The 14,518-nt window shown below is 35.7% G+C and overlaps 1 protein-coding gene across 1 annotated transcript in view; it reads left to right on the plus strand.

Annotated features, from left to right (window-relative positions):
* The window catches only part of SNTG1 (syntrophin gamma 1), a 121,456-nt gene that overhangs the window by 55,580 nt on the left and 51,358 nt on the right, over positions 1 to 14,518 (plus strand). The window contains exon 11 of the mRNA XM_007426567.3: positions 7,727 to 7,765. Coding sequence (XP_007426629.1) covers positions 7,727 to 7,765 — 39 coding nt within the window. The remainder of the gene's footprint in view (positions 1 to 7,726; positions 7,766 to 14,518) is intronic.

A 14,518-nucleotide genomic window follows, 5' to 3' on the forward strand; every position in this document is an offset into this window, starting at 1 on the left:
CTGAAAATATGGAAGATAGAAAGATGTTTTGTTGTTAAGGCTGACAATACAGGAATGGTTCTGAAGTCACTGTAGGCCTTTTCAAATTACATGTTTTAGAAAATAGGTTGAGAAGCAAGTTGTGTGGAGAAAGTAATTATTCAAGAACAGGGAAAGAGATAGAGCTATTTAAATTAAGTTATCCTCACAAGATTATACATTTAAATAAGCAATTTAAATTTAGAATTAAAAATAACATAGAAGGATTTTTTAAAAAAAATTATTTGGGAAGGGGTCTGTTGCCACCCACAGTCACCTTGTGTGAGATGGGTGGCTTTATAAATATGATAGATAGATAGATAGATAGATAGATAGATAGATAGATAGATAGATAGATAGATAGATAGATAGATTAACTGGCGGCAGATACTTTCATCTAAGGTAAGAATTAACTTAGCTTTAACTTTTTGTATCTTTTCTTCCTTCCTCACCTTTTGGCTTTCTTTCTGTAAAAGCAGCAAAGGGCCCTCGCTTACAATACAGTCGAAAGCTTCATCATCAGTTCCATCCACAAACAGACTGTTCTGCAAAGGTTCTTTGTTTGGTTTGCTAAAACACTTCCTAGGTTATTTTAAAGGGCTGTTTAAATATTTCTTATTCTAATATGCCAGAACTTTACTTACATTAAGCTGCATGCCAGAATATTATTTCCACTAAAATGCCTATTTATGTGAATTAAGGACTTTTAAAAATGCAAAAATACAATAATGAGAGTTGTTCTGAATATTGTAAATCAGTTCCTGAAAGTAAATTTTCTCAGTAAAAAACTGTGGTCAACCTAACATAAATATCAGTATTTTTAGAACACTGTGGCTTTGTGAAATCACCATTCCAGAAGCTGTAATTGAAAGTTTTAATTTTATGAAAAAGTAGTTTTCAAAAAATGGAAGGTAAATTTTTAATAATTTAATCCATTTTTAAATAAATCAGCCAAAGAACAATTTATTCAATTTTTTACAATCCTTCCTTTATTCAGTATAGAAATATCCTGTGCCTTGACAGTCCTTTTCTGTCAATGCAGTTCAAACATTCTCATGAGACCCTTCTCTGTATCTTCATTCATTATGAAATATTTCAGACAAGTTTCTAATGATAGTTAAACTGATGTCCAAAACAGTGAAGGCAAATAACTGATTGGCCCCTTAAAACAATGTGTACTATATGTGCTAATTCTCAGAATCTATTAATATTTGACTATAGGAACCCTAATATTGTTACTGGTGTAGGAAGTCATGTCAAAAAGTTGCAACAATAACAGATACAATGGGACTGAATTTCTGGAATCAGAAGAGAAAGTGCTTAAATCAGTTTTAATATGCTTTTTTGCCAAAATGTCATGCTGCTTTTTCAGCAACAGTTTAGATATACAGTATATGCTGTGGTGATGAGAACGTCAGATTCCTGGAGGTGAATTAATCAGTTTTATAATGGTGAGTGACAGCTGACACAAAGCAAGAGAAGCTGATGTCTGCTAAAAGACAAGCTGATCACACATCACTTGTAGATGGTATCTGACTTCTTAAATAAACCCTCCATTTATAACTGAATATACATTAAAGAAAAACTAAAGGACTAATAAAAAATAATGTCTTCATGAAATATTCTGGATTTGTTCAAGGAAATATTCTTGCAAGCTTCTGAGAGGGATATTTCCCTCCATAAACACATAGTGATTATATCTATTTAATTAAATAGAAATTACACAATTTTTTATTTAATTGTCTCATTTAATATTTTTCAGAGTAGAAATAATAACTGCTAGAAGTAGCTTTATGAAAATTGAAAAAGTTTGTTATTCCCATGCCTGGGACCTAAAGAAAAAATACTATATTTTTTAATTAAGACTACACTTCAAACTGAAATGGGCTCTTAAAACTTTTTGATGTAGCTGGCAGATTAACCCAGAAGAGAAAACATTTTTATTATTCTTGTGTATTTCTTTGTAGTTAAAATAGGCACAGCTTTGTTTCTTTTGTGAGGGCTCATTGTTAGAAAGAGGTTGTCATTTCCTTTTCATGTTAAGGTAACTCTGGATTGGAATACCCTTTTACGAACTATTCTTCTGTTGAACAGCTCTGCCATGGAAATCTGAATGGTTTCTACCACACTGGTTTTCATGAATGCCATTAAAATTTGGCTGTTTGATCACGTATATAAACAAATGATAACACAACATTGTAGGAACAGATAATAAATAATAAAACAGATATTTTGGGGAGTGAAATAGGTCAATTGTTTTCACCTACTATGTAACTCTAAATGTGTACAGTTATACCATTATGGTTTTTTCTAGGAACCTAGGGACGTAGTATACATATGTGCATAGTGTTGTGTAAGCTTAAAATCAGGGTTTTTGTGTCTGTTTTTTAAAGCAGGCTGATAACTGAATGTTGAAGGTTAAATCAAGCATAAAGCCTCATTTTCTGGATTAATGGAGGTATTTAAAGATTTATTTATTTGCAGTGTTATTTGTTAGATTTACATCCTGTCTTTTGTTCTGGAACTCCAAATGCACAGTGTGCCCTCCTCCCATTTTTCTCCACAACAAGAATCATGTGAGGTAAGTTGGTCTGAGAGAACAGGAACTAGGCCAAAGTCACCCAGTGAGCTTCTGTGGCTGAGCATGGCCTGGAACCTGAGTCTTCCAAATGCTAGGAACACTGGGCTTTTTTTAAACCTAATTTTACCTCTGCACCATATTGCTGTCCAATAAAACTGCAGCACACTAACTCATCTAACTGTTTTTAGTTCCTTCCAACATTATGAAAAGATAATGTATTAGTCCCAAACCTGGGCCCCTTATATGCAGACTTGTTAACTACCATTACTTCCAAGCTTACTTCCCAAGCTTACTTATTTGCTATGAACCCCATATAGTTTCAGGATGTCCATTCAGATATAATACTTTCAGCTTAGCCCTCTGTTGCATTTACAAAACAAAACAAAACAAAAAATAAAGAATACTGTATAGCTTTCCCATTACACGACTAATCTGTACAGTATAGCAAAACATGCATTAAGTTGATTCGCACACAGGGGACCTTCATGTATATATGGTGGTATGTGATTATGCAACCCACTACCCAGAGGCAGTTGCATTATGAACCATTACAGCAAAAAGCATAGCAGAGGAATTGATAAAAATCTTTAGTAGAGTAGGTATACCTCATCATTATTGACAGATCAAGGAAGTAATTTTCAATTAACCCTCCTAAAACAATTCTATGAAGTGTTGGCAGTAAAAGGAGTGAGGATTAGTCCATACCATGCTCAGGCAGATAGTCTTACAGAATGGATGAGCCAAACTCTCAAGAACATGTTAAAAAATATGCAGGACAGGACCCCACTCACTGGGACTCTTGGTTACCATATCTCATGTTTGCATATAGGGAAGTACTACAAGCATCAATGGGATTTAGTCCTTTTGAATTAGTTTATGGAAAACAACCAAGGGGGATATTGGATGATGTTAAAGAGAGCTGGAGTAACTGGACTGAATCCCCTCAAAACCTGGTTGAATATGTATTGACTCAAAGAGAAAAACTCTAGTCTCTAACCCAGATTGCTCAAGACCATTTAGTCCTGGCACAGGACTCATAAAAATATGGGAAAAGTGCATAGAAGAAAGAACTGGCAGTAGGAGTCCAAGTGCTACTGTTATTACCAAGCCCTGAATGCAAACTACAAGCCCAGTGGCAGGATCCTTACACCATTGTGAAACAATGTAAGGATCCTGTAAACTATCAAGTCAATATGGGAAGTGGAAAATACAAGGTCTAACATACCAACCTCTTGGGGAAATGGTGTACCAGAGAAGACCACCCTGCACTTGTTGTTTTGAATAGGGATCATCAAGACCTCATGGATCAAACATATGAAGGATTGTGCCAATAACCAAGAAATACAAATCAATCAAGAACTATCACCATTGCAAAAAGATGATATAAAAGAACTGATCCAGATCTTCAACCCTACACTTACCAGCATACCTGGAAGAACCACATAGACATAGAGAGGTTGAAAAAGGAGATACCCAAAGAAAGGCAACCTTTTTACAGTCTAAGAGAGGTCAAACAAACCAAAGGGAGGAAAGATCCTGTTATTAAATGTGGCAAGGTAGGACACTTAACTAAATATTGTCGAAGTCACCTATGCAAGTAGAAGAATATTAGAGGGGAACAGAAAATAACATTGCCTTTCTAAAAGGGGGAAGGTATATTAGGGAATGAGCTGGGATTGCTGGCTGCAGTTGGGAAAAGCAGCTACAACCAGGCAGAAATGAACCTCCACTTCCTCAAGGATAGGCTCAGCTCATCACTTCTACCAAAAGGCACTACAAGTTTACAGACCCAGAACTTTAGAAGAGATGGGCTCATTCATCCATCCATCCATCCATCCATCCATCCATCCATCCATCCATCCATCCCCCTCCCTCCCACAGTTTACTCACAAGATTCCACACTGTCGTTCCAGATGTCTGGCTAATTGAGCCACACCTGGTGCATTTTAAGAACATGCTGATGTCTATAGGCTGCCTTACCTGACCCAGGTCCTTAGCCTACAAAAGTGTGGGTGTGTAGGAGAGAAAAGGAAGAAGACAACAAGCAGACGAGGAAGCAGGAAGTGGCCTCTGGAACGTACAACTATTATAGGCAAACAAGAGGATTATCAGTCAACTGCCAGGATCACAAGCTACGGAATGAGTATTAAAGACATATTTATGTGATTTCATCAAATTGCAAGGCCTAGGAAGGTGGAGTTAACCCAGAGCAACAGCCTATTGTTGGGGAAGATGTGTACAACAATAAAGCATGGTGTACAGTTATCTGCTACGCTGTGGTGTGTCCAGTCTTTGGAAAACAACCCTTACAAAGATGCATTAGTGGAATTAATCTTTGTAAATATTTACTGTAATTCAAATATACATGGGTAAAAATACATGAAATTCTGAGAAATTAATAGACAATGGTTTAGGTAACATTTAGTGGCTGTAAGGTCATGACTTAAGTCAGTACACTTGCAGTTCACCAACACTGCAAGGAATGCAGATTGTTGTAACATTGTAGAATGGCACCATTATGTTAAGGACCAAAGTGTAATGCAATAGTTTCCCATTACACTTCACCCACTAAGACAATGTTCTATTTTATATATACAGTATATCTATGCCTATAAGCAAAGCATTCAGACAGAATTGACCTGTTGTTGTTTTTTTAATGTCTAGGTTGTTTAGAAATCACATTCTTAAAAGAATGTTCAGGCCACTGGACATTTTTTTTGTCTGGGAAAGGACTGGTTACTTAACTTTAATTGTGAAAATAAATGTATATCCCTAACCAATCAGTAAATAATGATTTATTTTAGTTGTTCTTGTAACCTGAAACCTCTTCCTTTATAACACCTATTAAGCTCCTAAACTATATAAAGTCTCTGCAAAATCATACATTTCTGGGAAAAGATCATTTCCCAGTGTTATACAACCCATTTTTAAAAAGGCACATTCATAAATTGTTGCCAGATCAGTGGTACACTTGTAAATAAAAGTGTGTAAGTGTGTGTGTGTCTGTGTGTCAGAACTATCTAATGAGAAGAAGATATGCAAATTAAAGCAATACTGGAAATTGTTCTTTAGGCAATAATGAGCTTTGCAGAACATAAAGTTATTTGGGGCACATTTTGCCTTTGTTCTTTCTGGGACCCACATGTAAGAAATACCTCCGCCCGCCCCCAGCTTTGGAGAAAGGCTGGAGAATCAGAAAGAAGTCATCTAAGGACATGTAGGGTTATATGCAGCTTAGAGTCTTTTAAATTGTTTTTATTATAGATTCGAGTTGTTTTCTTTGTTCTATTTTGTTCTACCTGTACTCTGCCTTCTTCTGATGTGCCTAAGGTGAAAGTACTTAGAAGTACTCAGTTTTCTCCAAGAAGACAGTATATGTTCCACCAGAGAATAATGTGGAGTAGAATTGTGTTGCAAGCTTAATAGAGACAGTGTCAGAAAATACATATTGACCTAGAATGAGTTCAGTTCTCTTTTGGATCTCAAAGGCCAGGTGAATTGCATCCTTTGGGGATTTGTTATTTTCTGTTTTTTAAAGAGTTCCTGAAAGTCTGAAGCTGGGACACATCTGCTGTATGAGAGCATTTTGTTAGCATTCATGTACTCAATATTTACTTCTCAGTCTATTTTACTTATTAATCTATGGTGAACTGTTTATAACAACCAATCTTTTATTAGCCCAATAAAAGGGGACAAACATTTAAATATTTATATTAATTTTTAAAATGTTTCCATCCTCATGGTTCTATTTATGCTTTAGGATTGATTATTACTAATCTGTTTCAAAGTAGACTGAGTCAAAATTTCTCAAAAAATTCTGGGATTGTTCTTTTTTTTTTAAATTGCCTTAGTAAAAGAATGCCACTTGGCAGATTTTTTAAATTCTCTCTCTCCCCCCCCCCACCCCCAGTGGTGAACATACCTAATACTCCTGCCTCTTATTTTCCCCACAACAACAATCCTAGAAGAGGGGCTGGACTGAGAGAGTGACTGGCCCAAAGTTACCCAGCCAGTTTTCATGCCTAAGGGAGGCCTAGAACTCAGTCTCCTGGTTTCTAGGCCAGCACCTTCACCGCTACACCAAACTGGCTCTCAAATATTTTATCAAAATATTTCACATCATTCCTTCATGGGGGTTGCTATCACTCCTCCTTAGTGAGCTGGAAAGATCTTATGTTTTGAACATTGTAAAGAATGAAGAATGGTGGCCAGACTAACAATACAATTGCTGTTGCCACTGCTGTTGCTGTTATCACATGCAATAGCTAGATGGTGTTAGAAAGTAAGGGGATATTCTTAGGAAAAAATAAAAACTGAGCTATTATCACAGATCATGACAAGTTCCTGTAGGAGAACATTTTTTTTTTCTCTTGAGAAACGTGTGAAATGTTGCTTCTTTTCTATGAAAATCAATTTGTTTTAGCCTGGAAAACAAAAAAACAGTTGTAGGAATTGTATGTAAATCCCTATCCAATAACAGAAGCCTAAGAGTAATAATGTATAAATATACATTTTCTTCTTAATTACTGCAATACAAAATGTGAGAAGTTTAGAAAAAGATTATTTAACAGAGATTTACAGAATTAAAGTTATGTAAAATCAGGTAAACTGAAATGATATTTTAGTAGAATGTGGTTTTGCACAATAGTGTATGACCTTTGATGAGAGAACATTTAAGTACAAAATTCAGCAATGACACCTTGTCAGCTCTTCAAGGTAGACCAGACTAGGAAACCAAAGTTATACATTCTAGTACTACTTTTAATATAAGGTTATAGTAACAGAATCTTGCAAGTCTGAATCCACTCCCCCGTCCCTCCCTTTGCCTTCATGAGAACTAGGGAGGGTCTTGTCTTGATTCTTTCTCAGGTTTCAGCTCTGGCCCAGACTGCGATTTCTTTTATCTCACCATTGTCTTGGTTGTGGCTCCTCTGCCTGTTCCCCAAGGTCATTCCTTCCGCCCATTATACACCAGAAAAAAATTGTTTAAAAAATGAACAACTCTTTTAGTGTGAATCTAACAATTTCACAGAGGAAGCATATCACAATGCCAGTTTGTTTCACGTGACTGCTTTTCATAATAGAATCAGCTTATTTACTAATCCGTTATTCTATTTACTTTTATAGATTAAAAAAATCAACAGGAATTTTCCCGTAAACCAGCAGGTAAGAGAGGAATATATATCTGGAAATCTTAATTCACAGTGGTTCTGTATCTGGTGAAATAATCTCATTGAGGGCATTTTGGAGTTGGTGGCATGATGGGGGGGGGGGGTTAGTAGCCTGATTTTTGTTGTTGCTGTTGTGAATTAAAAGATGTAAGTAAATTACTTATTTGTTATTATTAAAATCAAACTATGAATTATTTATGTCCAACATTCATAAATACAGATTAGTGTTATCAGTTTTAGTTGTATTGTTGATAAATGTGAACTTTGTGTTAATTGCATGAAAGAAAACAGCACAAGCTGATAATCACTTTACTCCCTAGTATATTCCTGTTGCCTCAGTTCATATGTCCAGCAAAATATGGATGATGGTGATGGTGATGGTGGTGGTGGTGATGATGATGTTGATGATGATGATGATTTTAATTTGTACACCACCTCACTCCCAGCAACTCTGGGTGGTACACAAAGTAAAAACACAGAAAAAATAACAATGAAACAATATAACAATAAAGACAAAGGAGTAAATGATGGGAAAACCAGGCTACAATGAAAAACTTACACACATTGCTCAGAAGCTGGCTGGGGAATTCTGGGAGTTGAAGTCCACATATCTTAATGTTGCTAAAGTTGAGAAACACTGCTGTAGACTCTGATGTTTATTTTCAAATACATAGAAAGATTTCTGGAAAGATTTCTACTGAAATCATAGCTATGCATGAAGCTTACTGAGAAACTTGAGACAGTCACTGTTTTTCCTTTTACAACCTATTTCACAAAGCTGTTGTGAGAATTAAATGCCAACAAGAATCACATATGGCACAGTTAGCTCTTTAGAGGAAGATATAATGAAATTATTAAAAGCACAGATTTAAAACTTTTAAAATCTGATTTGGAAAAACAAAAGTATTTAACCCCAACAATCCTCTCCAGGATTATAAAAAGACCATGCCCCTTAAGAAACTCATTTTATGTAATCTTGTGATTTACACTGAAGCATGGATTTTCAAGGGCAGTAATAGAAATTTATGCACAGATTACTGTGAAATATTTGCCTATTCCAAGGAGTTTACAATGAAGGGAAAAAAATAAAGTGTGAAAATGAAAGGCCAGTAAAAAAGGAAATTTCTATTATTTTCAGAAGAAAGGAGGCTCCATTAGAAAACATCAAGGTGACATATGAGGGCTTCTATATTTGGCTTGCCAAGTTAGGACACAAAGCACAGGTGTGCTTAGTTTTCTTGGAATTCATCACTCCTGAGCAGCTGTTTATCAGTAACTGAAAAGGTCAGCGCACGGGAGAGAGGGAAGTAGTTGAACAAGACGGCATATTTGAAAAATTACCCGAATTTATGTAAGAGACCCTTCAGAATAAATTCTCTCTCCCTCAAGTTCTTTTTTGCACTATGTAGAGATGCAAATAATGTTTAATACGGATCCAGCGTCTTGAAACTGATGGTAAAGTTCTACTTTTGACTCTGATCAAAAGCCAGTCAATGTGTTTCCATCATTTACATCAGTGTTCCTCAACCTTGGCAACTTTAAGATATGTGGACTTCAACTCCCAGAATATTCTGGGAGTTGAAGTCCACATATCTTAAAGTTGCTAAGGTTGAGGAACACTGATTTACATTGTCAGTCTCTGAGAATATCTGAACGAAGAGTGTATGCTCTTTCTTTCCTAAGTTCATTTCATGCTCTTAAAAAAGGAGAAAGAAAATAGAACTTCCCAATTCTTTTCTGAACGGAAGATTTGCTTTTGTGAGCTTTTCACATTCCCACTAACAGAAAGTTTATGCTGATAATCTCAAAACATGGTTAAAAAAAAGTTTGTCTTAGAATCAAGCAGTGGCTTAATTTGAACAATTATAATGGCATTATTCCTTTCCCTGGGACTTATTTATCAAAAGAAAAGCAGGTAAACTGGAAGACAATTGGAAAATTGAACACGCAAACACATTAACAGTTTATTCTCACAGTGGCCAGCCAACTGCACAAGGAAACTCACTAGTCTCCCAGAAGATGGCTCTCAAAGGCAACCACACTGCCATCAAGGCTAATAGACATTGATCACTCTGATTTCATGAACTGGTCTAACCCCTTTTTGAAGCCAGCTTTTTGAAGCTGGTAGCCACCACCATACCTTGCTGTTTATTAAGCCTGGAACATCCAGCAGTCTTGGGGTGGGGAGGAGGAGGTGTCAAGGGAAAGCAGACTGACAAAAACAGAGCACACATTTATAAGATACTCTTTGAGATATTTTATGAGATTAAAATCATTTTACTTCTTCGTAACTGTTGATGTTCAAAATTCAAATTCTGCATTCCCAGACTGACAATTATTGAACATCTACATCTAAAAATAAATTTGTCCTGCAACCATCTGTTGTCAAAGAACACAGTGATCCGTCTCATTATGAACAGGAAGGCACCAAGCCGAAACAACTAATGCTAAGTATGTATAAAAACACATAGGGGAGTTGGATTCTTGCTGTTAAATTAAGCAGAAGTGCACACCAGGGTGTCAATTATGCAGTGATAATTCCTGCATATTGCATTGTCAGCTGTCTGCAACTAAACATTGATTGTTTTGCATAGATCAGAGCTTGGACTGCATTTGTTATAGTGGCTTTATTTACGAAACAATAGGACTCCCTAAAGAGAATTGGGAGAAAAAAAAATGGAAAAAAAATATCATTGCCACTTTAGATTCTTTTGAGAAGCCATATTTCTTCAGTCTGTGATTCTCTGTGGTGCTCCTCTTTTGAGAATGGGTGCCTATATTGGTGCCTTTCCAGACTATGTCCCTAGGCATATGACAAAAATTCTGGAAGCCTTTAGGCATTTCTGTTTATTGCTGTTTCCTTTATTCGTGTTAAAATATGGGCAGTATAGGACAAAACCATGATAGTCAGTTTCTTATTGGACTTTTATAATCGTATTTAGGAAATAGTTTCCCACCACCTCCAAAGTTCAGCACTGGAACATGGAAATGCTGTAGGAAATGAGAGTTGCAGAGCTACATTTAGGTCATGGGTTACCTAAAGTAGTATGGGTTTTCTTACATTCAGGTTTCAGATATTATTACCTTGTTATCCCAGAGTTGTTTTCATAAGAATATGTCTTATATTCAGTAACAAAAGAAACAAATGAGTTTTAGAAACACCTGCTTATTGGTCATTTGGCTTATTTGTCAGACATTGAGTTTATCTATAAAACTAAATATCAGACTTATTTGTTCTTTAAAATGACTTTTTAAAAATATTGGGGCAGAACTAAGTCTAAGAATTACATGTCAGACAAAACTAAATGTTAACTGCCTTCCTTGAACTGTTGTCCTTTGTAAGACTTCTGTCTCATAATAGATATGGTGAAATGTTATTTTTATTTGAAATTTTGGCATTGAGGGGTAAAGTCCAGTAAAGAATTTGATTCTGATAATTATTTTATTGCTGTATAGTTAAGCTTTTAGAATGCATTAGTGAAGAAAAATAATTTTGAGGTTCTTAATATAGTTTGAGGGCAGTCTGGCATTATTTTAGTTTCTCCTTATATTAGAGTATTGAAATCCTGTCAAATAATAATGAATACATTCAATCTAGTGCCTCAGACCTCCAAATATATAGCTTAACATAACAGCTGTGTTGTTTATTGTAGGAGCTGTGGGATAGAAAAACTATCAGTTTTGCCTCAAATCAATGCAATTTAAAGTCTTACTTATTGACCAGTCTGTGAAATACGGTATACATGCATCTTATAGCTTCATCTAGCTTACAGGAATTATGGACATTAAATTTCTTGATCTTTATGTTTGGTCCATATTTCTGCTGAGCCTGGTTTTCTATCTAACAGTAGAAGTAAGATATATTTATGATTAAAGAACCAACAATAATTATTTTTGATAAATATAGTTAAATATTGCCGAGTGCTCTATCTATGCATCTTAGGAACTTTACATACTTTGGTAGAGATTCAGCTGGGCTGGGCAAATCTTCAAAGGTGTTCTTCCCTTCAGCAAAGAGTCAAAGAAGCATGCCCTCCAAGCTGCTTTGTGAAGCAACATGGTCTTCTTGCCCCGGCCATGCAAAGAGAGGCACCCCAGTTCTTCACTGTGCTTTATTTGAAACCCTCATCAGCATCCTGTGGCAGGTCCAAGAATGAAGAAGGATTCTGTACATGTGTAGAACCTGCACAGAAATCTCTTCCAATGTTTGTGCATGCTGGTTGAAAAGGTGGGAAATTTCCTCATAGCACTTGCTGAAAGATGGAGGAATGTGATGGTGGAGAAGGCTGGGTGTCTCCTCACAAGAGGAGGAACATGAATACCAGGACACTAATAGAAATGTACTATTTTAGAGATCAGTCCTCTATTTGAAGATGCCCTTCTTTAGAAAGGTTGTCTGACTAAAAATAAAACTAGAAGGGAGATCAGAGGCCTTGAAAAGTTGAGCCTTTGATCAAGCTTTCCCCGCTAAAGTAAGATATGTTTTACTTCTTGCTATTTTATGGTCATATTAACCACATTGAGAGACCAAGCTTGTAACTGGGTGATTTTGGATTAGCTACAGTATACACTCAAAGATAAAACTGGGGAAAAAGAGAAGAGGACAATTTTTTTTAAAGCTCTTTTAAGAAATTTGGCATGTAGAAATAAATAAATAACCATGTGCATCTCTTATTTGTCTGGGAGTTGAAGGCACAAATAAATAGTATTGGTTAGTACAAAATTTCCATAATACAACTCCATGATATTTCTGAAACTGGAGATATATATTTTCTGTACAAGGAAACTTTGATCAAGAGAAACATTGCTTGAAGTCTATTCCTTGCAGGATCCATGTCCAGACTAACTAACCCCCTTATACTGTCTTTTGAATCAAGGCAATTTAACTTAGCTTTTGTCTGTGACAACAACTTACCCAATGGAACAAAAGGTAGTGTATGCATTTGTTTCTAGTGAAAATAAAGCAAGATGCCTTGTACCATACCTCATGTGTTCAGAGACATGTTTTGCCAAGGCAAATTGCATTGCTTCTTTGCTCCAACAGTACCTCCACAGTATATATTCTTCACAGAAGCCAAACTAGGTTATCTTGCTCAGGTTTAACACACATAGGATTGTTGCTGAATTCTATCCTTCCAAATCAATCTCCCTTACTCTGTTTAAACTCCAACTGACTTTTTACAGAGGTTGCATTTTGAACATTTGTTAGACCAAAGAAATACCAGTTATGATTGTATGTGGGTGAAAGTTTGGGGGAGTTCCTTTATCATCCTTGAAATCCAACAAAACTTTGTGCCATGCATCATTACAGTTGATGGCTTTCCCCCTGAAATCTTACTTTAAGTATTTTTTAAAAACTAAAGCTTTAATATATGAATCTGCATTTCTGTTTGGGAGAAAATATACCTTTTTGCTTCATCTAATGGAGAAAGGAATGGTATCAGCTATCTGGGAAACTAAAGTGGTAGGATTTAGTTTAATTTAGCTTTGATTTTATTAAAAAGAATCCGTTCCACAACTACATCACTGGTTTTGCATCAGGCTTCAGGTGATTATCTTCTGTTATAAGAGGAATTATGGTCTTCTATTATAAGATTAATTTTAAAAATGAGAGGAAATATATATTAACCTGCCCAGGGTTTTAACAGCAGTTTCCTTTCTGGGTCTCCATCTGCCCTTATGCTTTACCTTTAATGTTAATACTAATTTACTTTACCTTTAGTATATGTCAGGCTCGTAGGTCTTTCACATAAAACTCTGAAGTATATTTTTAAATTATTGATTTTGAAGAAGAAGATATTATCAAATGTTTAGCTGCCAGATGTTGCCCAGAACTTGGAAGAAAAAGTTCAATGAGAAATGAGAATAATGTTTTGGGGAGTAGTGGAATTTAGCTCAAATACCAAATAATACTAGGACAGGTTTTTTTTGTTTTTTGTTTTGTTTTTTGCAGCATCTACTGACTCCCCCACACCCCACACTCCCAAATTCTACTTGTTGTATATTTGGTAGAGCTGGTTAAGAAACTAGCATACTTTTAAGAAATACATAGAAAAGCACAAGTGTAAATTAGGGATTTACAAAGTCAGAGCTCTCCTAAAGACAAACCAGAGACGCTATGAGTGATTGAGAGTCAACGTGCATAATATAGATAAGGAAGAATTAAATCATCAAGAAAACAAGTGTTTTCAAAGTTTTGACATGCTATCTATAATGTGGGTGTTCTTAACTGCACAACGGTGAGCTTCTTTAATTAAAAAAAAGATATTTTCAAGTGTAAGCAAGAAGAAAAATAGATATTTTTAGCAGGAATGCAAAATGTGTTGGTTTCCTGATAAAAGCATGCATTATCAAAAGGGATAATGATCAGTGTGATGTCAATAATACATCCAAATCTCTAATGGCATAAGTAATCGCATTGCTGCTTGCTGTTTTGAAGAAATACCTGTTCAGTACTCATTTTGGCACTGGCACTGTTTGCAAAATAATAATATAAACTGACAGTGTTTTGGTTTCATGTTCTTACTTCAGTCCCTTATCAAAACCCCACACAAAAGAGTTGATCACATCTTAGTTCAAGCTTTCATAGCGGACATTGATCATTGGAGTTTTTTCCATCTGGGCACAAACCCAATTGTATAACTGATATTAGATTGGTCATGTTGTTGGATGGGATGATCTTTACCAGAAACTGGGAAGAGTTCATTTCAGTTATGGCAACTTTTTGAGGAATGTTGTCTAGATTGGG

This window comes from Python bivittatus, unplaced genomic scaffold, assembly GCF_059951505.1.
Source record: "Python bivittatus isolate LINGU-HERP-01145 unplaced genomic scaffold, Pbiv_v1 ctg000840_np1212, whole genome shotgun sequence".
Lineage (NCBI taxonomy): Eukaryota > Metazoa > Chordata > Lepidosauria > Squamata > Pythonidae > Python > Python bivittatus.